General features: G+C 33.8%; 1 protein-coding gene across 1 annotated transcript in view; it reads left to right on the top strand.

Annotated features, from left to right (window-relative positions):
• The window catches only part of IPO11 (importin 11), a 228,607-nt gene that overhangs the window by 69,491 nt on the left and 131,741 nt on the right, over positions 1-27,375 (top strand). The window contains exons 12-20 of the mRNA XM_021007229.2: positions 423-466; positions 2,571-2,661; positions 8,316-8,363; positions 8,832-8,937; positions 9,976-10,102; positions 21,703-21,736; positions 22,266-22,306; positions 24,244-24,360; positions 25,460-25,573. Of these exons, the coding sequence (XP_020862888.1) occupies positions 423-466; positions 2,571-2,661; positions 8,316-8,363; positions 8,832-8,937; positions 9,976-10,102; positions 21,703-21,736; positions 22,266-22,306; positions 24,244-24,360; positions 25,460-25,573 (722 nt within the window). The remainder of the gene's footprint in view (positions 1-422; positions 467-2,570; positions 2,662-8,315; positions 8,364-8,831; positions 8,938-9,975; positions 10,103-21,702; positions 21,737-22,265; positions 22,307-24,243; positions 24,361-25,459; positions 25,574-27,375) is intronic.

The raw sequence follows: 27,375 nt of genomic DNA, 5'->3' as shown, positions 1-27,375 counted from the left end.
TTGCAAAGGGAATATCTTAATATCAGAAAGCAAGTTTATGATTTCTTCAAACTACTGGATCATTTTGAGTAGTGAATATAAATTCAGTAAATTGGAATTGTAGGAAAGAATGAACTAATTCTTTTTGTGCTCTAAGGTGTCCTAGCTATATTGATAAAAATTTGGTGATTCCCAGCATTGTAAAACTAACACCAAGTTGCTGTTAGTGTGAATATCATGAGTTTTGTGTTTTTCTCTCAAAGAACCATGGCTATTGTTAACTATTATAATATGTAGGTCTAACATTCAACATATTATAAATGAATTTTAGTATTTGTATATTTAAGGAAAGTACTATAAAGTGCTTACTTTTTCAATATATCACTAATATAATTTTTGCTATAACTGGACAAAATCATGTGCAATATCTTATTTTATTACAGCTGTGGAAGAGACAGGAGGAGACTCTTGGAAATATAGTTTAAGGGTAAGTGATGAAATAATTAATAGAAAAATGCTATTGATTTTCTAGGTTTTGATAGGAAATAATGAAATTGAAATCTAGAAACACTTTGTGTTATAGTTATTTGTGTTCAGGTCTTGTTACCAGCCTACAAGTTCCTCATAGGCACAGAATGTGCTCTTGGTTTATACTTAGTATGCACCTCACCTAATAATTAAATTATTTCTTGAATTAATTTGAACCACCAGTGAAAGATAAACAACTTGTTTTAATAGCACAAATGCATTTTTGGAGTGAAGTCCTTATTTATTCCAAGTTATAAATGATTTTGCTAGCTAGCCCAAATCCAGAGTTTTCCAGTCTTTTATAATTTCATTCATTAGATAATTGCCCACTGTGCAAATAGAAAACTTTCTTTTGAACATGTATTATAATTTCCATTTACCTATTAGATTAAAATATAAGAAGTTGCCTGTGATTAATTCATTCTTTTTACCATGCATCAGTGTGTTTTTTAGCAGTAATCTATTTATTCAGTGATTGAGAAGGAAGAATATAGAACGTGCATTTTCTGCGGTGGAAATGTTACTGTTGACAATAGTGCATTTTGTGATACTTGTCATGTGAACATTTTTTGTATAACTTTTTTTTCTGTTCTTTAGTCATTCTACTTAAAAATGTGTTAATGAAGTACTTTTGGATTTACATGTATATAGTTCTCTTAATGTTTTAAGTAAAAAAAGTGAGAAAAATGTTACTGGAATATAATTTTACTGGAAGGTAATATTCAACTTTTAAAAATAATTTAAGGTAGGTTAGTTTTGCATACTTGTCATATTTGCAGATGTCACAAAGTTGTATGGATTACTTACGTTTGAAAGTCTCTCATATGCAAGAGGGATTACATTTTTCTTGATCAGGGAAAGTAGGATTAGGAGAAGGAATGGGAGATTAGCAGAGTGGCAGATGTAGAATTTATCTAAGGGAAATCTTCTTAACAATTAGAATTGTTGAAAAATGAAATGTACTACCTCAGATTCAAGTAGAAGTTGGATGTAGATGTCTGAAATCTGTATCCGAATCTTGGATTCTGCAATTCTTTAAACTGACTTATCTTGTATGTTTTATAAGAAACAAATTCCCTTTTAAGTATTAACTCTTAAGATTTCTCTTACTTATCCATGTCACAATGTCATGTATGGGAGAAATGCTCAAAACCACTTTCAATACTTTTTGAGAACTGTTTAGGTTAAATTCGGAGAGGAATAGGCCACATAGTTTTGGAATAATTTTTGCTTTTATTACTCATCCTAAGTAGATGTGTAGTTTAGGGAAAAGAAAGTCAATCTTGGACTCAGTAGAGAATTGGAATTTGTATTCTGGCCCTGTTACTTACTAGGAGTCTGACCTGGAGAAATAAATAACTTTGGCTTTTGAGCTTCAATGTTTTCATTTTTCAAATTGTGTACGATAATACTGATACTACTTGTATAACAAAATTATTGTGAGAAAAGTGCTTTCATAAATCTTAAAACAGTATGATGAATCATTAGTGTTTCTGTTATTCTCTGATTTTAAGTTTAAAAATGTTGTTTATCCTTTGCTCTGTATTAGTAATTTATGATATTGAAGCTTCAAATTAAAATGACTTGAGTCATATCCATGGAATCTATAATGTTTGAAGAATAATTTGGCAAAATAGCAAAATAATTTTTTGTATGGTTTAACTCATGGCTTTTAATCACATTTTGTAGTAATATAAGTATAGTGAAATACATATGATTTATAAGCCATTTAATTGCTGCTATAATTCTCTCACATTTCAAAGTTTGTCTTTACAAAAATAATTTGATATTGCAAACCAAGTATTAAAATAATTTTCAAACATTTACTTTAAAAATGTAAATGTTTATTGCTGCATATGATTATTATAAGATAATTCTCATATTTCAAGTTTGTCTTTGTATAAATAATTTGATTTTGCCAACCAAGTATTAAATAATTTTCAGACACTTTTAAAAAATATAGATGTCAGTTGCTTTAGATATCTATTTACCAATATGGTTTTATGATTGTTAACTTTCAGAGAATTTTTATTACAAATTATCTGTCTTTTTTCCTCTTCCAGCCTTGCACAGAAGTGCTGTTTATAGATATATTCCATGAATATAATCAGACTCTTACACCTATTCTTTTAGAAATGGTTCAGACACTGCAAGGTAAGATTTTTATATTATTTTACATTTTCAGTTCATATTAATCCATTGCATTAGGGCCATTCTAATTTCTGTGTTGAAAGCAGTTTTTTTATTTACTTTTAATTTTTTAAGACTTACTGATATAAAATGAATGGAATTTAATATTTGTTATTTCTTTTCTTCCACACGATCCTAATAAAGAGGGTACTTTTTTACTAAAAGTGTGTGGTGAAAATTGTTAGTCACACTATGGCTTCTGAGGGGCAGGTACAAAAAAGTGAGTGCTTTTGCCTCTAGGTAAATACCTCTGGTTTCAAGTGGTTGTTGAGGGTGGGGAACAGTGTATAGGAATTGTCTGTTAGAGACAGGTTACTTTGCTTGTGTGCTCCTCTCCCCACTAGTGTGTATTGCTTTTTGAATTGTTAAATAGCATCATGCCAACCCATAGTTACTTTTATTATGGCTGGTTGTTTACAAAGTTGCCTCTTAGCTAAAACACTTTATAACATTACAATGCAAAAATATTTTTCAATATGGAGTATGGCATGTTTAAATATTATAAGTGAAAAACTGATTTTTTTCTACAAGGAGATGTTTGGTAGTAGGAAATCTGGCCACTTGTTCATTATAGCTTTTTTGAGTAAGTAGCCAGGATACTGTAGAGAATCTGCTTTTTCTCTTGTTATTCATTCAGCTTTAGTATTCACTTCTCCTTCTTCCCCTTCTCTGACATCTTTGCTTATTTCGTTTTTGCCTTTTTCTTATTTTCCTGTGGTTTTCCCAGTTTCTTTTCCCAAGAACTGTTCATTTCCCTTTTTTTAGCGTAGTCTTTTCTCCCATCAGTACCAGATCTTTGAAATTTTTACCATATTTTCCTATGAATGTTATATGGCTTAATGAATGTCGTTAGTAAGTTTCTGTAAGGTTTTCTACCTTTGCTAAAAATCATATATTTGGGTGACTAGACATCTCACTGTTTGCTGAAATCACCTTGCTTTTTCCCCTCCTTGTATTTGCTGTCACCTGTGTCTCTTGACATGTCATTTCCTTTTCTCCTCACTGCCGCATTTCTACCTTTTGATATTTTCAAATATTTTTCAAATATGAAATGTGCGTTCTTAAAGTTTCCTTTTTTGTTTTTTAAACATTTAGTATATGCGGTGTGTTTCATGAACTAAACTTATGCATAGTCAACTCTTGTTTATCCACAGGAAAATCATTGAGGCCTAATCTTGCTGTCAGATTAGATGAATTATTTTGCTAAATTACTGTTTTAATTATTTCAGCTTCCTTCACATCCCACACTGTTTCAGTTTATCCTTTATGTAGAGTTTATAGTTCATTAGGGAATTTCTTTGAGACTTGAGACTAGCTTACTATTTCATTTGTGGTATTGATAGGCTTGTCACATTTTCTTTCTTTTTTCTTTGGTGAGGCAGTGGGAGTTAAGTGACTTGTCCAGGGTCACACACCTAGTGAGTATGATGTGTCTGAAGCTGGATTTGAACTAAAGTCCTCCTGACTCCAGGGCCGGTGCTTTATCCACTGCGGCACCTAGCTGCCCCTTCTTATCACATTTTCAAATGTTAATTTCTCAGGTTTCATAGTCCAGGCATATTGATGTTCAGCATGGTTAGGACCTAGGAAAACTTATTTATGATACTCAATAAAAGAATACACTTTGAAAGTAATATTTAGAGCTGAAGGTTGTTTGGTAATATGAATCAAGATGGAGGGAACTGCATGAGTTGAAGGGATAGTTTTTGTTGGGCTTTCTTAGCCCGCTTTTTAATCCCTCTCCACCAAATAAAGCTAATACTATGTCCACAGGTTAGTCATATCGCCTAGTTGGCAAATCTCTGCTGATGAAAGTATCAAATTCTTATTTTCCTTTTTCTAAGCTCAAGTCACTATCCCTTCTATGTGTGCTTATCACAACAAAACTATTTTTCATTTCAGTGTACTTTTTTTTATCATTTTTTAATGTTGAATATTTGAAATTTTCAGCTTTTTGATATTCCATTATAGGTGGGCTTTTTTCTGACAGACTACTAAGGAGTAATGTATGTCACAATAAGCATTTCTTCATATGAGATGTTTCTGGAAAGGTTTCTTAGATGATTCTATTTGTGTGTGCAAACTAATGAATAGTTTTTCCACTTTCCAAATGTTGCCTAGTTCATCTTTTATTTATTCCCATTTTGCTTTGGAACTAGTAGTCCATTCTCTATTGATTGCAGAAATAACCCTATTTATCTGTTTTACACCATTCCAGGAAAGATATGAGCAAGCACTGTATGTGATTTTCTATATGTCACATACTGTTTCCATGTCTTGTGATTTCTACCTTCACAGCATCTCTCATATAAGTCCCCCTCTTTCTACTCATGGCTGGTGAAAATCCTCATCACCTCAGGTCTGGTAATAACCATCTAATTGGCTTCTTTGCCTTATGTCTCTTCCCATTCAAATCCATCTTCCACTCGTCTGCCAAAGTGATTTTCCTAAAGTATCTGAATGATCTATGTCATGTTCTTCTCACCTACATCTCCCTACCATACATTTCAGTTTCTCTCTATTACCTTCAGGCTTGAATTGAGTATACTGCCTGACTTTTAAAGCCCTTCACAACCTGGCCTCTTCCTACCTTTACTGTCTGCTTACATTTTGCTGTCCTCTACATAATGTATGATCGAGCAGCATTGACCTTCTTGCTGTCTGTCTAATCCTATACTCTGTCTCTCATGTCTGGAATGCTTTCTCTCCTTGCCATTTCCTAGCTTCTCTGGCTTTCTTCAGGATCCAGCTCAAATCCCACCTTACACAGGAGACCTTTTCCTCTTGTATCCTGTGACTCCTTCCCTTTTTTCTTTCCCTCTTCTTCCCATCTGTTCTCTGCCCTGCTAATTTTTTCTTCTTTTTCCTCTGATATTTCTATTTATACTGTATTTTTTTTGTGTATAGTTTTTTTTTGGCCTTTTTGGTGAGGCAATCATCAGGGTTAAGTGACTTGCCCAGGGTCACATAGCTAGTAAGAGTCAAGTGTCTGAGATCAGATTTGAACTTAGGTGCTCCTGACTCTAAGGCCGGAACTCTATCCACTGTGCCACCTAGCTGTCCCTGTATGGCTTTTGTTCACTAAAATGTAAGCTCCTTATGTAGGTGGGGGCTGCTTTTTTGTTTTATTGCCTTTCTTTGTGTTCCCAGTCATTAGCATAATACCTGGCACATAGTAAGTGCTTCATAAATACTTACTGACTGTATCACTATGATGCTTTTTCAACCTGGCCCTAGTAATCCAGGTAGCAGAATAGAAGAGTGCAAAACTCAGGTGCTTAAGTTCTTTATAGTATGACTTCGTTATTTGGTTTCAGGTGAAGTCCTAGAATATCACATCCCTATAGTCAATTGTAAGTTTGAAAATGCCCTATAAAACCTGTATGTTCTTTTTTTTTTTAAATAAGCAACAATTTTTTTTTTATTTCATTAGAGGAGGGAAACTAGACATACGTGTGGTCTCTAGGAGGAAACCTTCTTTAGTGAGGCCAAACCTTCATATACATTTAGCAGTGGCTATGCAGTGAGCTGTAGCTGTGACAGGGATTATAGCAACAACACAAGTTTCACTCATAGCAGGCCTTTATGACCAGAACATGGTTCCTGAAGGTATTTGTCTGAGCTCAGGGACTATCTGAGGCTGATGTGGAAACGATTCTGGAATTTTGCTGTGGCCGAGTCCATCCAGATGGTGAGCACAAAGGATTGTTGTTATGCCAAGCACAGGGTACAGTTTGCCTCCTGGGCCTTAGTTCTGGAAAATAGGGTATCTCCTAATAGTAAAAAGAAGGATGGTCTTGGTGTGGGGATTCTCACAGTTTGCATATTGTCTGCCCTGTTAGATTGTAAGCTCTTGAGGACAGGAACTGTGTTTTTCCTCTTTTTTTTTTTTAAATCACCAGCACTTAGCACAGTACCTGGAATATAGAAGGAACTTAATAAATGTTGATTGACTGATTATTAGTAATAGGGAAATTAGGAAGAGGAGAGGGCTTGGGGAGGGAAATATAATGAGTTCAGTTTTGGACATACTGAGTTTAAGATATCTACGGGATTTCTAATTGTTATAGAGACATCTAGAAATGTCCAATAAGCAGGGATATCGTATTTTTGCCACATAATAAGCACCACCGCATAATCATTGCACCTTGTTTTTTCAGTCCAAAAACTGGTTTATAACCATTTCATCATGTAATTGTCACATGGCATAATTCTGTTCCTCATGCTGCTTAAAAGAAAACAGCAGCAATGTATTCACCAATGGCATATGGATACACATTTATCTCTTGTGCATTGCAAGCCATAGGCCTAGAATTCTCAGCCTATGTGCATTGTCAGTATTCAATTTTAACATATATTCTCAAGTATTTCATGAATTCTAATCTTGCACCAAAGACAGGTTAGTAAGAAATAATTTTTGAGTAATACCAGCACAATTTAAAAAACAAAAATAAGCTTCACATAATATGAAACTTTTCTCACCCCATTTTTTGCAAAAAAAAAAAAATTGGCATAAAATCTGTGATTATGTGGTGAAATACAGTAAAAGACTAGAGGTAAGAAAAAAAGATTTGGGCTAGCAAATAGATCTGAGAATCATCTGCTCAGAGATGATAATTGAATCTGTAGTTGCTGATTAAATTACCAAGTGAAATAGTATGGAAGGAGAAGAGAAGAGGGCACAAGGGGAACCCTCACAGTTATCTGGGAATGAAATTTTCTCTCCTTGAGGCTACATCCCCTCTGTAAAATCTAGGTATTCTTTTGAATTTTCCATTTTTCTTCATACCTGTTCTCCATTAGTTGTTGTAGGTAATTTTAACAAAAATTTAAACTGAGATAATTCTCTCAGCAAGGTAACATTCATTAATAGGGGCATGCTGCCTGCCAATAAAAGGGTCATTGGATTGACTCCATTGATGCCAAAGACCCTGAGCAGACAGACAGCTCCCCTTTTATAGGTTTTGGCAGAACAGAAGAACAAAGAACAGAACAGGGTAGATGACCTCGTAGGATTGCAGGCAACATGATTGGTTACAGAGCTGAGGCTCAGTGAATAACATGATTGGTGAGAAGTTTGGTAATGGGGGCTAACAATGACCCTTCCTTCTCTCCTGAGACTAAGAAGTGCTCTTTGTTTGAGTCTAGGCACAAGATAGTGGCCCAGACTTTTTATATAGCAAACCAGACATTCTTGAAGGATGGCTTAGTGTTGTAAAGATACTAGACCCTCTATCTGTGTGTTCACATGGATCCCGTAAGGTTAGCTAAATTCCTTGAGGCAAGAATAGATCAATGATTAGCAAGAGAACTGGATTTTTTAACTTAACTTATTACAGGCCAACTGAATTCTGAACTAAGTTCAGAGACAGAACAATGACCTAAGCAGTTACAAGACAAAAGCAATTAATTGCAAGTAGAATCAATAGGAAAATGATACAGAATCAGTCTTAATCTTCTCATAGTAAAGATCAATAGAATCTATTTATCTCTCTTTATGTATCAAACTCTGAGCTATATTTGGATGTGTAAGGATGCCCAGTATTGTATCAATTCATTCAAATTGAAATTATTTTGTTAAAGTAGCTAATTTATTTGCCTTTTCATATTTATTTTAGGGCCAACCAATGTGGAAAATACCAATGGAATACTGATCAAAGATGCTGGTATGTTAAACTTGTAACATTTACTGCTTTTTATTCTTTCAATAAGGTAACTGAAGTGTTGACATGAGAAAAAGTTGTTTTCTTTCCCTTCTTTCAAGGTATTAAAGAAACTTGGATAAATTTTTTTAAAAGTATCTATAATGAAATTATGTGTCTGATTTTTAATTTGTTAAAATAATTTTTTTATTTTTTGAGAGTAATTATACATTAGTAATATTTAATTTTCATTCTTTAAAAATTGGAGACAAATTTATGCAGTATTCTCTTATGTAAGAGAAACAGTTAATTAGTTGATTAATATATGGGTAATAAGTACCTTCTAAAATTTTGTTTTTCCCCTACTTAAATTCCATTGGCTATTCCTTATAAGAAAGTTTTCCAGTGGGGAAATCTTACTTGATAATTGTAATCAATAAATTAAGCTTTGCTAAAGTACAGAATTGAAATTCCTGATTTTCTTCTTCACAGTCTATAATGCAGTTGGATTGGCTGCTTATGAGTTATTTGACAGTGTGGATTTTGATCAGTGGTTTAAAAACCAGTTGCTTCCAGAATTAAGAGTAACGCATGATCGGTAAGTGTCTTTTTCAGAAATATTTTCTTATGTAATTATACACATGCATAAATGTCATGTCAGTTAGTGTGTGTAACTTTAGAATGAGGTATGAAATTGAAAGGAAATACCTATTGAAAGGGAATCACTATTTACACTGTAAGACAACAGTAATAAATAATTCACATTTATATATAGCTTTCATTTTCATCAAATATTTTCCTCTAAGTTAGGTTTTCTTGTTCTTTTTTTGCATCTGAAGAAAAATGAAGAGCTGTTAGGTGAATTATTCAAGGTTACAGAGCTAGTAAGGGACATAGAGAGTACCTGAATTCAGGTCCGGTGTTTCCAAGTTTGTGACTCTTTTGACTAAACATAGCATGCAGCCTTATTCTAGTGCAACAAATAATTTTTAAAAATCCAAATTTTATAAATTAATTGATATCATGTAAGAATCAGTAAAACATAAAATATTAGAAGTGAAACAAACCTCTAAGGGATATAGCCTGCAGCTAGGGAAACTAAGGCCCAGACTGGTAAAATTATTTGCCTCTGGTCATACCACTAATAAGTGATTGGAAAAAGAACAGAACCCAGGTCCCTTGACTCATAGTCTAGTTTTCATTTTATTAAAATTTGCTGTCTTACTTTAAAAACAAGAATAGTAATAGCTCCTTCATTAGTGTGCCTGGTGGCATGTGATACCTCTGGCATGGACTCTATTTTTGTATATAGCCACTGATGGAATTTGTTTTGTTTGATTCTGCTTGTTTGTTATAAGAAATTTTTTTTCCCAATAAAGTTGGGAGTGAGAAGGAAAGAAAATAGTGGTTTTGGTAGTGGTACCATGGATGTGAAATGTTAATGTTGTATGTACTTTCAGATGAGGTCACTGTATTATCAGTTTTACTTAACTGTTTTATTTTGTTATAAGAGGGCTCTCACAAACTGATAGTAATCTGTAAACATTCATAATATAAAACCAAAATATATTAACAAAACTTTTTAAAAATACCATGATGATTTCTCTTAACTAAAACTGTTGGCCCCATCTTTTAGGTATAAACCATTGCGACGCAGGGTAATTTGGCTAATTGGACAGTGGGTTTCTGTGAAATTCAAGTCTGACTTGAGACCCATGTTATATGAGGCAATTTGTAGTTTGCTACAAGACCAAGATTTAGTGGTAAGTATGCGTAAGCATCTTTGTTTTTATTAATATTTCTTTATTGCTTTATTCACTTTATGTATGAGAGAAAAACTTTTAAAACTATTTTAATATTTTTTTTATACAATTCTCCTTTAACATAGGTGTAACCCCATTGTAAATTCATTCTTATCTAATTGATGAGTTGTGACATGGGGTATCCAAAGAAAATTTCATTAACTTTAAAATATCCTTTTCTACACTAACCTAATATTTAAAAAAAAGTTGAATATTGTTAGAATTTAATTTTAAAAATTGTTAAAGGCTTCACCACAGTTTCCCTTTAAATGGCAAAATTTTCTATGGCTTTTAATATGTAATTATACTTGTACACAGGTTTAAGAACGTATTCATGGGGTAAAGTGAGTTATTCCTTTATTTTACTTAATGGTTAAGACTCTCTTGTGAACTAGTGCTATGTGTGTGTATTCAATAAAGCAGTATTTATTATTTTACAAGCATTTATTAAGCATCTAACATGTGTTAGGTGCTGTGCTAAGTGCTAGGGATGCAAATACCAATATTACATAGCCCTCATTTATCAAAGAACTTGCTTCATATTAAGGAGACAACTCAATGTCGAAAAATAAATAAAAGTATATAGAAATTCATTTCTCAGTAGAGGCCATTGATACCTGTGGGAAATAAATCAGTCAGTCAACAAGCATTTATTAAGGGTCTGCTAGGTGCTGAGGATACAAAGACAAAAATGAAATAATTCCTATTCTCAAGGAGCTGACATTCTTTCTGGATCAGGGCAGTTTTCTAATAGGAGGTGACACAGGCTGAACTTTGAAAGAAACTGAGGTTCCTGTGAGGTGTGGTAAGGAGGGAATAGTTTTGTGACAAAAGGGAGAGATTTTACAAGGGAACTAGAGATGGAATGTTGTGAATTGAGAATGAGTAACGGAAACCAATTTGGCTCGAACAGAGTCTATGAAGGAAGTCAGTATTCGGTAACCCTTCGAGATTGCGAAGGTCTAGAAAAGGCAAACAGAGGAATTTGGATTATCTCCTAGAGGCCAGACGGAACCACTGAAGCTTCTTGAGCCTTGGTATGCCGTGGTCAAGTCTTTGCTTTTAGGAATGTCAGTTTGGTAGCTGTGTAGAAGGACGGACTTAGGGGAATAGACTAGAAGTACAGAGGCCAAAGTAGGAGGCTTCTGTAATAATTCAGGTGAGAGGTCATGAGAGCCTGAACTAGAGTGGTGTCTGTGTACCTGTAAAGAATGAGCTGGCTGAGAAAAATTATGTAGGAGAGGCAGAATCTTCAAGATTTGGCAGTTGATTGAATGAGGTTGCAATCTTGGGTGACAGACAGGATGATAGTGTAGAATTAGGAGCCCTAAGATCATCACTTCCGTCTTTATTTTTTCTGAAAAAGAATATGGTTAAAGGGGGTGGACCATCATCTACAAGGGAAAAAAAAGAACAGTTATTTTTTTTAAAAAAAGCCTTTTAGTTGATACATATATAGTTGACAGATTTGCAAAAGGAGTTGAATATTTGTCTCTTTAACATTTTTATTTCTCTTAAGTGTAAGCCTTGCCCTTATTTTTGAATGTTGATAATTTTATATATTTTTTTCTTCCTTGATGCTTGTAGCTTGGCTTTAATTCTTGTTTCTTTCTCTTTCTAGTTCACTTTTTAAAACCTTTTCATGTTAGTGTAATTCATACCTGTCCCAGTTGCTATTTTTTTGTTCCTCAGATTATATCCTGTCAGAGTACTTTTAACCTGCCAAATGTATATTATGAATATTTATGATGTATTTGTAAGAATTTAATATTCCCCATTCTATTGCTTGACTTTTTCTGTTCCTTGAATTTTTTTCAGTGGTTGTCAGAATTCTGCTTCTCTGTTAAATGTAGGATAATTATGTGATTATTGCTATTTAATTAATGCTTTCTATGAAACAAAATTCTATTTCTTTCATTTTATTTCATTCAGTATCCCATTATAAAATTATTACAGTTTTTAGCAAAGATTCATAATTCTTTTCTAGCTCTTATAACAAATATGCTATGATTTTGGTATCTTGAATATTTTACATAGTCAGCTACAAATTAGCAATGTGTAGTTTATCCATTTTGTAGTGTTACCCTTCATGTATCTTTTTTTTTTTTCCGTGTGGTTTTGGTTCCTTCCCCCTTTCATCAGTTTCTGTGAACCTCAAGAAATAAAAAAATTTTATATTGGCTATACAGAAACATAGCCAGGTTGATAAATCCCTTTTAGAAAATCTTATGTAAGTGTACCGAGAGTAAAATTACTTTGATCAATGCAGTTTTGCAATAGCATTGTTACTATGTTATAAACACAATCTTTCCTTAAAACTGAATTCATTTGACATGACAGTAAATCCAGATACTGGGTGCTGGTTCAGCATTCCTGGTATTATCCTTTGTCCTGTACTCCTTCAGTTTTTCGATGGAGTACATTCATTTTTCTGGGATTTATCCTAGGATAACTCTTGTACTTCTCCCTCGATTCAACCTACCCTTCCCAAAGGCATCCTCCCCTTTCCATTTATAACAGTTGCTCTTTTGGCAGTATCCCTCTTAAATTTCACTTAGCATATTTTTGTGGACACAATTAAAGACATCTTCTTGGTGGTCTTGAGATGTACTTCAGAGACAAAACACATTTTCTCTTTGTTTTAGATAATTCATAGCACTGTTAACTTTTCATTCTAGACAATTGAGTTGACTATGCATGTCTTACTTGTCATTTACATTACATATCTGATTTTGTTTTTCAAGTATTCCTTTCAGCTATGCTGATTGCAATTCCTTTTTGTTTTAGGCACCTTTATGAATTGTTGTAGCTGAAAAATTACCTCATTACCTCTTGGCCAATTGCCTAATGAGGTAGTATAGTTTATTGCTAGGTCTGTACTCAACCACTCTGCCTTGAAGAAGCACCAGAGTTCTATCTTTTCTTGATTTTTTAAGCATAGAAACTTTGAAAGCCTGGTAAGAATCTAACTTTGTTTCACACACCCCCCACCCCCCAATTCTTCCAAGATGATTTGTTAAAAATAATTTATCATTTTGTAAAGTGATAACTATCTGGCAATGGATGGAGCTCTGGACCTGGAATCAAAAAGACCTGAGTTCATACCCCAGTTTATTTAGCTGTGCAGGCCTGGACAAGTCATTCTTAGCCTCAGTTTCCTCCTCTGTAAAATTGAGATAAATTGTGAAAATAAAATGAGATATTGATTTATTTTCTGAGTCAAATTGGTACTATAGCAACTTCCAGGGAGAAACATCAAAAATTCTTTTAAAAAGATTTTTACTTAATAAATCACTTTCAATATTATTTTCATTTATATCTTAAAAGAATAATAAGTTTACTGTATGCCACATTGACATTTAGATCATATTTTTGGGAGAATTTTCCTTTTCTGTATCTAAGGGGTAAAACTAGTTCTTCGTTACAGTAATCTTTTATGTGTCAAAACTTCATAATAAATTTGCAACTGATTGAAGTAACTTTTGGGCATTACAGTGTTTTAGGACTCAACTAATGAGAGAATTCTAGTTTTTCAAATTCTAGATAAAATCATTAAAAACAGATTTATTTTCAGATTCACTAAATTATATGTGAGAAGTTCACTAAATAGAAAGTGTGAAATTTCCTTCCCTTCCTCTCTCAAGGAACTCAAGAATGAGAATGCATTGCTCTGTGACCAGCTGCAGCAACATGACGTGGAGAATGTTGATTGTCAGGAGATGTCCTGACAATGATACTTCTCCCTGTCTCCTTCCCTTTTGGGGTGAGTTGGCCCCCAACCCTTAGCACAGAGAGGGAGATAAACCCAAAGATCCAAGCTTTGGGGCCAAGAACTCAATATCTGACAAACTGCTGGGAAGACTGGAAAGCAAGTTGGCAGAAACCAACATCTCACACTGTATACCAATGTTCCCTCCCCCAGTTGCATTTTTAATAATATATTTTTAACAAAAATGGGGAGAAAAAAGCATTTCCATGAATACAGCACCCCTCTTACTCCCAACAAAACCAACCCCACCAACATGACCACCTTCTCCCATCTTTGTTTTTTTCCGATTCTCTCCCTTTTCTTCTCCTCTACCCTAATTCCTCCACTTTGATTTAGTCATGACACCTAATAACTTCCTGCTTTTCTTCCCTTTCCTGTCTTGACCTGGTGGAAGGGGGCAGGACACAAATAAAGAGATCCCTTATTCATCCCCTGGACCCTGTTTTACTCCTCCCCCTTTCCTTGGAAGTACAGAAACAGAGCTAGTAAGAAGGAGGGATGCATTTGGTGGGGCCACCCCATGCTATGGGCTCTTTGGACTTGTGGCTCTGAGCTTCCCACTTTCCTGGCTCACTTCCTCACACCCTTACCTCTTCTTTGGGTGTGTGTGTGTGTGTGTTTTAATTTATGAAAAAAAAAAAAGGGCAGCTATGTTATGCAGTGGATAGAACACCAGCCCTGAAGCCAGGAGGACCTGAATTCAAATTTGGCCTCAGACCAAAACCTTGACAATTACTAGCTGTGTGACCCTGGGCAAGTCACTTAACTATAATTGCCTAAAAAGAAAAAAAAAAGAAAAAGAAAGAAGAGAAAGGTATTTAAACTATGATAAACTGGCCTGTGTGCAGCTGCCACATCAAAAAAAAATCCTTAATGCAAATTGTTAACTTCTCTTAGGTGAATTAAATGGGAGAATGAGATATAGTGTTATCAAGCCAATTAGTATTTAATACAGATCTAGTGTTATCATCAACTCTCTGAAAAGTACATTTAATCTAAGAATTTAATGTATCATTTTGACTTCGTTGAAATATAATCTTGTAATCATTTCTGAACTGTGCAAATTTTTTGAGCATGTCAGGGTTCTCTATTTGCTTTGTGTGGCAGTAGTTTCATGTTCTGTTTTTGTTGTTCAGTTGTGTCTGATTCTTCATAACCTCATTTGGAATTTTCTTGGCAAAGATAACTGGAGTGGTTTACCATTTCCCTCTCCTGCTCATTTTACAGATGAGGAAAGTGAGGCAAACAGGGGTAAGTGATTTGCCCAGGATCACACAGCTAGTAAGTGTGTAAGGCCACATTTGAACTCGAGTCTTTCTGATTGCAGACTCAGTACTCTTTATCTGTTGAGCCACCTAGCCTCCCTTAGTTGATTTGCTGCCTAGTTTCTTGGTTATCTCCTGATAATTCCTGTTCAGTTTCAAGATAAAACTCATTGAATTCTAGTAGGTTTTCTGCTTTCTCTCCCTACACTCATTACTTGGTATTAGTAAATAAGGTATCACTGAACAGATTTATTTTTGTTGCATTTTTTTCTTCTTTTTTTTGGCCAGGCAGTTGGGCTTAAGTGACTTGCCCAGTGTCACATAGCTAGTGAAGTATCATATGTGTGAGGCTGGATTTGAACTCAGGTCCTCCTGGCTCCAGGGCTGGTACTCTATCCACTGCACCATCTAGCTGTGCCATCTTTGTTGCATTTTCAAGGAGTCTTTTATTATCATTGATGGAGAACTCTGTGGAGAAAATCTGATGGGCTTACTTTGCTTTATTGAATCAAATGCTTTTTGTATTCTCAGTACATTTCACTTGATTGTTCTACTGTAAAGATGTGGTCTTCCATCTTCCCTTTTCAAAGTTAAATCAAGGATGCCCTCTGTAAGTGTATAGCTTGTTGTCAGAAAAACTATTTTGTAAAGAAGGGAAAGTAGTTCAGAATTGTTCTGCAGAATGGTGGGCTAGTTCACAACTCATAACAGTGCATTAGTGTCCCAGTTTTTCCACATCCCCTCTACCATTTGTTCTTTTTCTTTTGTGTCCTGTTAGCTAATCTGATAGTTGTGAGTTGGTATCTCAGAGTTGTTTCAATTTGCATTTCTATGGTCTAATCAGTAGTGAATTAGAATGTTTTTTCATATGGCTATTGAAAACTTAATATCCTTTAACTATATGTCAGTTGGGGAATGCCTCACATTTTTATAAATTTGACTCAGTTCCCTATATATTTAAGAAATGAGAGGGAGGCCTTTATAAGAAAAACTCATAAAAAATTTCCCCTATTTTCCTGTTTTCCTTCAAATACTGCCAATTTTAATTTTGTTTGTACAAAAATTTTTAAAATTCATGTAATCAAAATTAAACTTTTTCCTTCCTGTTATCTTCTCTGTCTCTTGTTTGGTAATAAACTCTTCTCTTATCCATGGATCTAACAGGTAACATTTTCTATGCTCCCTTAATTTGCTAATGATATCACTCTTTATGTCTAAATCATATATCTTGGTATATGGTGTGAGATGTTGATCTATGCCTGTTTTCTTTTGAACTGCCTTCTTGTTTTCCTAGCAATTTTTTTAAAATGGTAAATTCTCACACCTATAAAACTGTGCTTACTTTTTGACCCAGTGATACTACTATTAGGTCTGTATGCCAGAGAGATAAAAAAAAAAGGAAAAAGACCTATTTGTACAAAAATATTTATAGCAGCTCTTTTTATGCTGGCAGAGTTGGAAATTGAGGAGATGCCCATCAGTTGTTCATGACTGAACAAGTTGTTGTATATAATTATGATGGAATACTATTGTGCTATAAGAAATGATGAGCAGGATGCTCTCAGAAAAACCTGGAAACCTATGAATGGATGCAAAGTAAAGTGAACAGAACCAGGAGAACACTAGACACATTAACAGCAATGTTGTAATGATGATCAGTTGTGAAAGGCTTAGCTAGTCTCTGATCAAGACAGTGATCCGAGACAATTCCAAAGGACACATGATGAAAAATACTATCCATCTCCAGAGAGTGGACTCATGAACAGGCATCTTATTCAGCTGTTCTTCCCACCTTTTTTTTTTTCTTCAGTGCCATTTTTCTCCCTGTGTCATGTAGGCCTCTTCTCCTGTAAAATGAGAGGGTTGTGCTAGCTAATTTTTTTAGGTCCTCTGTAGCTCTAGATTTATGACCCTTTGATATTAAGGATTATGAGTCCAGATGTTTTTCTGCTGTTGTTATTAATGGAGAAAAAGATTTGTTTTAAAATATTTTACACATCTTTTCTATCTTCTTATTGTTTGTTGTTCAGCTTGTAGTTTCATCTATAAATACTTTCAGGATAATCTGTCTTGGACCTCTTTGCAAACTTTGGATTCTGTCCTTGAGAAGTTGAACCGTAATAAGTGAGCTTTCATTTTGTCTAGCTCAGAAGTAGGTCACTAAACCATTACCTGCCTTTTCTCCGACCATATCATGTAATCGTTCCCACTCTGTCCTTTCTATCTCTAGCTCCTCTTTATGTTATCTCCAGCTGTTAGAATATAAGCTCCTTGGGGGCAGCTAGGTGGCAAAGTGGATAGAGTACTGGCCCTGGAATCAGGAGGACCTGAGTTCAAATGCTGCCTCAGACACATAATACTTACTAGCTGTGTGACTCTGGGCAAGTCACTTAACCACAATTGCCTCGCCAAAAAAAAAAAAAAGAATATAAGCTCCTTGTATGTAGGCAAGGACTCTTTTATATGCTTGTTTTTATATCTCAACACAGAACTCAATGCCAGGCACACATAAGCATTTATAAAAAAAAGTTGTGAACTTTTTTTTTCCCTCTCCACTGCTTCTTGTTGTTTCATGAGGTATTACATATAACTCATAATCCTCCATTAAGGTACTTCCTTGTAAACCTGTTTTTGTTCCAAACTAGTGTTGCCTTTCGATACCATATCTATCAGTTTGTGCAAGAGATTTCAGTGTTTGCTTGTTAGGATGGTATCTGGCCTTTTTCACTTTTCTTTTGTGGTGATTTATTTATATTGATTAAACCTCCTCAGGAAACGGTGATAACTTTGTTTCATTTTCCATTTTTCAGTGTTAGCAGACACTTTTCAGAGGTCAAGTTTGAGTTTTAATTGACTATCATGTTTATTTTTATTCTTTCTAATTTAGTATTGATTTTGAATAAAGATAAAAATCAATATCAAATTAAAAGAAAGACTTGCCTGACTGTATACAGACAGCTGTTTGGGACATGCTTCATGCATAGGTAACCAATCATTTCCCAGATTCTTAAAACATAATTATTTTTCTTTTTTGGGAGTGATATTTTAGGCTTTTCATGTCTATTGCCTCCTAATTCTCTCTTGATGGAAGTATTCATGCTATCTTGGCTTGAAATATACGTACATACACACATACGTATATGTGTGTGTATTTCAATATGATACATATGTGTATATGTGTGTGCATTTATTATTTTTTTTTCTGCAAGCCTTTGGCATTTTTTACTTCTTATTCCTGAGCCATATTTATAACTTTTTTTTTGCTGTCTACCAAATGCCCACTTTTTCATTGAAGTAGTTGTTAAAAATATAGGTTGACATAACTCAGAGTGTCTTGCCAAACACTAAGTAGGATTTTCTTTCCTCCTCATATTCAATAGCTGATGTCATATAAATTGCATTTATGTTCAAAGGGTTTCTTATAAAGGATAATAACAGCATGCTACATTAGGAAATGACCAAATGGCCACGGAATGCTGTTGGCTGCTGCTTTTGGATGCATGCTAACACCAGCTCTTGACTGTCTAAGGGAGAACTTGTGAATGATTCGTCCATTTAGGGGTACTTAATAGATGTTTGTTGGCTAACTTTTAAATAATAAAAGAATTAGAGGATGGTCTCTAGCTTCAGGATAGGTCTTTTATGATTTATTCATGAGTTAATATAGACAAGAGTTATGCAAGTTGAGAAGACATTCAGGGTTTGCTGTCTGGTTAAATAAGGGTAGTATCTGTAATAGAGAAGTTCTCCCTCTGTTATAATGTGTTGATGCCAGTGATTTTTTTTTTCTAGTCTCATGCAGCAGTTCATACATTTTTTACATTTTACTCTTTACAGATCGTATGTGGTTTTTGTTTATATTTTACTATTGCTTTGTACAATAAAATATATGTGTTGTTCTGCATGGTCCTAGTGGTAGTTTCCCTGATTTCATTCAAGACTCAACTCAAATCTCACTTGTAGGAGGCCTTTCCAGATACCTCTAATTTCTGCAGCCTTCCCCTTTAAAGTTATTACCCATCTCAGGTGTTAATTGAAATGTTGTCTCCCATTAGAATATGAGTACCTTTTATCAGATAATATTTTTGCCTTTGTGTTTCCAAGTGCTTAGCAGGGCATCTGGTGCATTAAGTGCTTAATAAATACTTTTTGGCCGACTGAACAATGGGTAGAAGTTATACAGAGGCAGATTTTGGTTTTGTAAGGAAAAACTTATTAACAATTAAGTGTGCTTGAAAAGTAAAGTCCTTTGATTTCCCCCTCATTAGAAGTATTCTAACAGTCTTGTTGGGGATGTATTAGAAGAGATTATATTGGTCAGGTATGGGTGGCACCAGCTGGCCTCTGGGGCCTTTTCTGGCTCTTACGTATTTTTTAGTTGAATATTTCTTTAAACATCTTTTTTTTTTTTATGCATGTGGCAAATTCTTAACGTTACCAGTAATATTACTGTTTTCTGCTGATGCATTTATAGGATGCTGATGTTTTGAAATGAATTTTCTTTTAAAAGAAAAAAAGCTAGTTTTATATAAAATGTGAGACAAACCAGTCCGGGTTAAATAATTTTAAAATATTTAACAAATTGTACAGGTTATTTAATCAGTGAAAGAATTGATATGGGTAGAAGATTGACCTTAGAGTCTGTCAGGAAGACCTGGTTTTAAATCCTACTTCTGATACATTCTACTGTGACTCACTTAACCTTCCAGTGTCTCAGACAGCACTCTATGACTTTAAGTCATGACCATAGGGATTTCCCTCCTCTGGAATTTGCCATGCTAATGAACCCAGAGGACCAGAAAAAGAAAAAAATGGAAGATGTTACATTGATGTTTTAATTGAAGGTCATTGTATGTAACCTGTCTTTCCCAGTGAATCTGATTTTCTAAGATAACTTAATTTGAGAAGGATAGAAAGTATGATCAGTTCTTTTTTTGTAAGGTTTATTTACTAAGAAGTGCAGTGCCTGGCACAATATAAGGTGCTTAATAAATGTTTATTGATTTATTGATTGAAGAAAGAAAAAAGATATATAAAGTTGTGTTTTGTAATTTGAAATTTTATAATACTTCATTCCATTTTTGTTAATCCATCCGTACTCATCTTCATTAGTAATAACAATAATATATTATCTGTTGCACAAAGTTGGTGTGAGGAAAGCATTTTGTAAACCTTGAAGCACACTGAAACAGTCTGATAAAATGGTTAGAGAGCTAACCTTGGAACTAGGAATACCAAGGTCAAGTTCCATCTCTGACAAAGTTTGTGTGACCCTGGGCAAGTGCTTAACTTCTCAGTGTTCAGTTCTCAGAGAACCCAGCGGTTCTCACAGCGTGGTCTGCGGACACTTGGGAGTTCCTGAGATAGAAACTATTTTCAAAATAATGATAAGATGTTATTTGTCTTTCTCTTTTCAACTACATATCTATGTGAGGCCATATTTTCTTCACATACTTCTTCCAAAACAACATGATACAACAGATTGAGTGCAGACACAGATGAGAGAATCCAGCTGTGTTCAATTAAGCCAAATATTAAAGAGATTTGTGAAAATATGCCATGCTACTAATTTTTTTGTTTTGAAAAACAGTTATTTTTCACTAAAAAACAGGCATTGTTAGCATGCAGCAGATTTATTATCTTGAAATTAATTAATATTTTAAAAAATGATCCATTTAAAGTTCTGATATGATAAATATGATAGGGATATGCTACTAAATATTTAACAACTGGCTCTGGGGGGGCAACAATTTTATGCAGGGACTCACTTTTAAGGTTTAATCTTCATTAACATTTTCTCCATCACTTTCTTAAGATTCGATAATGAACAGAGAATGAATTGAACCTCGATTTGTACCGTTTGCCAGTTTCTAAGGTGTGAATGCTCACACCTCAAATTTTACAGTCAACTCTAAGAATACCTACAGAACACTACTAAATATAAAATATATAAAACAAAAGCTCTCTGAGGTCCTCAATAATTTTTAAGAATGTAAAGGGTTCCTAAGACTAAAAAGTTTGAGAAATGCTGCTCTAGGCAATTCTAAGACTACCATTTACAGAGAAGGTACTGCCCTGCATTTCTGGAAGGAGTTTTCTCCATCTGTCCATTCAGTGTGATCTCAGGTCTTGTCTCTGTCCCTAAAGCGCTATATAAATGTGAGTTCTTACAACTTCTATACTTCTTGTTATTATTGCTTTAGTCTTAGAAATGTACATCCAGTAAGTGCATTTTCTTTAATTCTTGTCATTGCTTATTTAAAGCAAATCTAGTAAAACTTTGATTTTAAAGTTTTATTTTCAGTAGTGAATGCTTATGCCATGCTATTTTAATATTAACATTCATTAGTAACTAGGATTTCATCTACAGATTTCTAAATGATTTTTCCTTTGCCTTAACATTCATATTATATATATATATATGTGTCTTTTTATATATACGTATATATATATAAAATGCATATATATACATATAATACATATATATTCTTTAACTCTCTGAATTTCACAGTGTATTTTTTTTTCAGGTCCGTATCGAAACAGCTACAACTCTCAAGTTAAATATCCTTTATTGTGATAATCTACAAGAATTTAATAAATGTGTGTGCTAAGTGTACTAAGTTTGTAATAAGTGTTCCAGGAACTGTGGTAAATGTAAGCAGTAGAAGCACAGTGTCCCTGAGACCTAAGTTCAGTATTAAACTTAAGAGTTCTAGACTTTTGGGATTCTCCCCTTTTCCCGTGCATAGGCTTACAGAAGAGACATGGAGTGTGTTATACAGGGAATAGTAAGCAGGCTCATTTGGCTATAATGTAGATTGTGTGAAAAGAAGTAAAATGTAATTGGTCTAGAAAGATAGGCTAACTACTACCTTGTGAAGAGTTTTAAACTGCCTTAAAGTGCTAATTTTTTTTTATCACTTTTCTATATTTTACAATAAATTATTGTTCAAGTACTTTTTGCCACAGAACTTTATTTATATAGACAATTTTTGTAATATTATTGCATGCTTATTGTGTTAATTCTACTTTGTAGATATTTTTGATAATCCTAGAATATTGACTTCAATCTTCCTTAACTCCTATTCACCTGTTGATGATTTTGAATTTAGGACAGATCAGTTTCTGCCGGTAAGATTATTCATTTTTCTACTGTGGCACATCCAACCTACAGCTGTTTTTGGGCAGAGCCAAAAGCATTAAAAAGCATAATCTGCATGTAAATGTCATGTGTTTTCTAAATGGTTAGAGTATTTCTCTGAATGCTTTTTTTAGTCATTGATTTAATCAATTTATTTTCTGACCACTTTTTTTATCTTACAGTTTATTTATAGTTGTCTGATCAGCTACTAGTAATGATTACTACAAATAATTGTAAATTTCTTCTTTTTAACCCCTACCAGACCATTTTTGTTTTTTATATTTCTACTTAAGGTAATGGAACATGTTTGCTGTTTCATCTTAAGATGGCTAGATGGAAAAAAAAGTGTTTATATGGTTAAAAAATATACAACAAAACATGCTAATGTGGTCATGCCTAGAGGTAGAACTTACAGAACAGTATTAGCTATTTTAGCATTTTTGAGGTTTGTAGTTCTCTTCAAGTTAGCGTTTGTAGTCCTAGGTTTTTGTTCCTGGTTATACCACTTATATCCCATGTTTTGTTGTAATCACTGAATTCTGTTCTGTTTTGTATTTGTTGTTGTATAGTGCTGAAGTGCAGTTGGTTTGAAGATAGAAGTGGTACATAATAGAGCCCTGCTGGCATTTTTAGGAACTTGGCTCTATGTGTATAGAATTTACTTTACATATGTACTTAGACTAATTTTGTTTTGTCAATGTAAGTATGTTATTCTTCAAAGTACCAAGTTGAGTATCTATTGTGGGCAGTGTTAATATAGAGGCAGTGATTAAAGACATAAGTGAATGTACAAAAATTGTCATAAACACATTCATATATGAACGTGCTTCACATTGGTAAAGTTAAAATATTGAGATATTGAACTTTCTCTTTCTTTAAAAATGTAACACTTAATGTCCTACTTCCTCTTCACAGTTAATGTGTGGAATCACTTTTTAGCTCATAGGTACAAAAATGGTAATTCGGGATGGGGCTAAATTATTAAACATTATTTTATAGAATAATATTTGTAAATATTTGTTCAGACCCATTATCATCATCATCTGTTAACCAGGAACAGTGATACTTTTTTCTTAACTGTTGTGTTTACTTCTTAATGAGAGACTTCTTAGTCACTTTAGACCCTTTGTAAAAAAAAAGATAGTTTATAAAATTCCTGCAAAATATTAAACCGTTCTGAAAAATGTGCCATTTCTTGTGCATTCTTTAAAATTTCAGTGCCTGATTTATAAACTAGACATTGGTTATATCATTTAAATTTGAATAAATTTTTCTCAACATTCGATGTGTATTGACCATTTCTTCATCTGGCAAATGAGAAGAGTGATATCCCCTACTTCACAGGTTTTTTTTGAGGACTAAACTGACATATCTAAAGCATAAATCAAAAGTAAAGGCTAATTGTTAGCTATTGTTACTTATTTTGGACCATATTAGATACCTGATGCTCATCTGTAGTAGGTAGGCTATTCCTTAATGAACCCGAGAAATAAAGATTTTGTGGTTGGCAGTGTATGCTTGCATATACACACACTTATGTGAGAACATCATTATGAGATCTCATTAACTTATTTATCCATCTTAAATTAGGAATGTTTGCCCCTTTTCTCCCATGGAAATTATTTTCTTTTAGGAGCAACAGAACCTTCTTTAAAGGCCATTTTAATTGGTAGTAATGATGAGTTAGTATTTTAAACATTGTCAGTTTAAAATTGCACATGTGTAATATTTACAAAATTCATTTGCATGCTAGAATTTGTTCTGGATCAATAGCTTTAAACCACATGAATATATGTGTGTGTGTATATATTCACCTCCACATATATGTACCAGTATGTATGAATATGCCCATATGTGCGCACATACATGTATTTCAAGTTTATATCTAAGTCTTAAAATTTTTTTCCTTTTCTTTTTGTACCTATAGTATTTGGAAACCATGTTCACACTACTTTTTCAGCTACTTCAGCAAGTTACAGAATGTGACACAAAGATGCATGTTTTACATGTCCTATCTTGTGTGATTGAAAGAGTTAACATGCAGGTAATTGTTATATTACACAATTTAACAGTATTATGGAATAGAGAAGAGACAGATTTAGATGCTCCAAATAACATTGTCATTTTAAGATATTTTAAAGTAAAACTTCATTTATATGGACGCTCTTAATTTAGAAATTAGATAGTTTCATAGGGGCTTTTGAATTTTGTATATTTATTACTAGTTATGGAAAGCACATTAATTCAGAAAATAGTACTTCTGTTGAATGTTAGTATTTTATGGCTACTAAATAAGTAGAATACCCTTAGTCTTTTAAACTTTGTATTATGTATATATTTGATAAATGCTGTATCTTTCCCCTAGGATTCTAGACTCTTAGGCACAATAGGGATTGTGCCAATTTTTAATGTTGTATCTCTGGTATCAAGCCTTTTATGTAGTAGGCACGTAATAATTGCTTGTTTAATTGATATGAAATACATTACACTGGGCCTTTCGGTGTGGCAGTATGTTAGAATCCCTGAGATTGGGGAAGATAGTCCATACTCAATGGAGAACAAATACACCCAATACGTTTGTGGATTTTCCTATTAGATATGAATCACAGGAGTTTTAATCCTCTCACTGGATGCAGGAAGTTGCCCAGACCCAGTGTCATTAGGCAATTTTGTCAACAAATCGTAATATATTTTAAGATGTATGTGAATGTGTATATGTGTTTGTGTGTGTATGTTTTAAATGGCTCTATTAATGTATAATATGACTAAAATTTACCCATTAAAATTCCTTAACAAAGAAAAATACTTTTTCTTTAATGTCGAGTATATTTCACTTATGAAGATCAATTTATGAGGGCAAGAAAAAATATAGGTAGTTTGTCGATTTGAGTTTAATAACTCTTATTTACTTTGTCAGACAAAGTTGAAGATTCTTTTCAACTGTTTCAGATGTGTGCAACAATGTCTTTTATTCCATTGTAATATATGAGCAACTTTATTCTTAATTGTAAGCTCTTTTAGAAGCAGATATCTGTGGTATGATAGGAATTTATAATAGCTAAAATGATAGCAATGTATATCTTACTCTTGATTTAAAAACTTGGCCCTTTTATTATCCATTTGCTTTTTTTTTTTAAACGTAGATACGTCCCTATGTAGGATGTTTGGTTCAATATTTACCCCTACTTTGGAAGCAGAGTGAAGAACATAATATGCTCAGATGTGCCATTTTGACTACTCTTATTCATCTTGTTCAGGTAAATGACTCATACATCTGTTTTCTTTTCTTTTCTTTTTTTTTTTTTGGATAAAATTTCATGTTATTTGTGATGACTGAAAAACAATTTGACATCTCAGTTTTATTAGTTGATGCTTTTGTAATGTGAAACACGTGGCTTTTCCAAGATAATTTCAATTCACATATTCATTTTACACAATTTTCATGGGACTGATGGGAAGCTTTTCCTCCTTTCACTTACCATTTTGCCATTGCATTTTCACAGGGCTTGTATGGTCACTTCATCAGATGCTTCTGACTTTGGGCATGAAGTCACCAAGTAATAGGAAACCATGGCCATGGGAATTGAATTTCATTTGTTTGGACTTTTATTCAGTTTCATCAAAGCTTTTTCTTCAAAGTCATTCTTTCCCTTCTCCTATCCAATATATAATTATGACTTTTCTACTTAAATATAAAAATATTAGCTAATCTCACTAACTGATTGTTTTTGGGGAAAGGAGGAGACAAAGATCACTGAGGTATCTATCACACCTGTTTGACCGAAAGAATCGTTGTAGAAATTGCCAGTTCAGAATAGTGATTTTGGAGAATGTGGAAGGGAATGCAATGAATTTATATTTAGACATGTTGTATTTGATTTGAGGTGATGCCTAATTGTGGAATTGTGGACTTGGAGCTTTGGAGAAATATCAGATATAGGAAAGTGTTTTTGTAACAGTAAAAGCTGGAACTGTGGAATAGATAATATTTATGAAGAGAATCACTGAATGAATGGAAAGAGAATAAGTAGAAACAATATTAGTATGTATATATGTGTGTATATACACATATTCACACCTACATATGTAATGTGTGAGCGTGAGCATGCTGTATTTAGTATCCAGCAGAAAAAAGTACTAAAAGGAGTCAGAAGTGGGGCAGTTAGGTGGCGCACTGGCCCTGGATTCAGGAGGACCTGAGTTCAAATGTGACCTCAGACACATAACACTTACTAGCTGTGTGACCCTGGCCAAGTCACTTAACCCCACTGCCTAGCCAGAAAAAAAAAAAAGGCAAAAGTAATGTTCGTAGAGGTAGGAGAACCAGAATCATATAAAGTGGCGTTGTCAGGTTTCATTTCATTCTAGATATCCTAGGTTGCTGTTTATAGGGTGGGGCAAATATCTTTCTCTTTGAGCATACCTCAGTGCCTCACAGGAAAGTAGTCTTTTAGAAAGGCTCTAGCCTAGGTCTTGCTCTCTGGGAGGAGAGGAAGTTTCTAATGGTTGCCAGGGTTTATATAAAGAAAGACTCTTAAGGGTAAGTAACTGGTGTGTTCCCAGAGGTGGAAGGATGAAAATGACAAGGAAGAAGACTGGTATTAAGTTGGGGAAAATACTTATCCTACCTTTAATCGTTTTGATATGTTTTATACTTTTTATGCTTGTTAAATGAACAAATCAATGATAACCCATACATATAAACCTTTTGAGGTAGATGGTACAAATATTATCCCCATGAAACTGTAAGGGTCATAAAAATTTATGTTGCTTGCTCTTATGGTTACACTGCTAGAATATATTAGAACACTGGGATTCGAGCCTAAATAAATGAGGAAGTTGAACTAAATAACCTCTGTGTTCCCTTCTACCTCGCTTATCCATATCCCATCTTGGTGTGAACTGCTTTTCCAAAAAAAATAAAGCAGACATTTTTATAACATTTCAATATCTTCAAAATATGTCTTTTGATTTTATTATTCTAAAAATCAAGAGGTAAATGATACTCCCTTTTTTACAGAGAAAGAAAGTGAGATTGAGAGAAATGATGTTATTTACC

This window comes from Phascolarctos cinereus, unplaced genomic scaffold (assembly GCF_003287225.1).
Source record: "Phascolarctos cinereus isolate Bilbo 61053 unplaced genomic scaffold, phaCin_HiC Scaffold_4;HRSCAF=312, whole genome shotgun sequence".
NCBI classification, from domain to species: Eukaryota; Metazoa; Chordata; class Mammalia; order Diprotodontia; family Phascolarctidae; genus Phascolarctos; species Phascolarctos cinereus.
The sequence above is the reverse complement of the archived record's forward strand: the minus strand, read 5'-3'. Positions and strand labels throughout refer to the sequence as shown.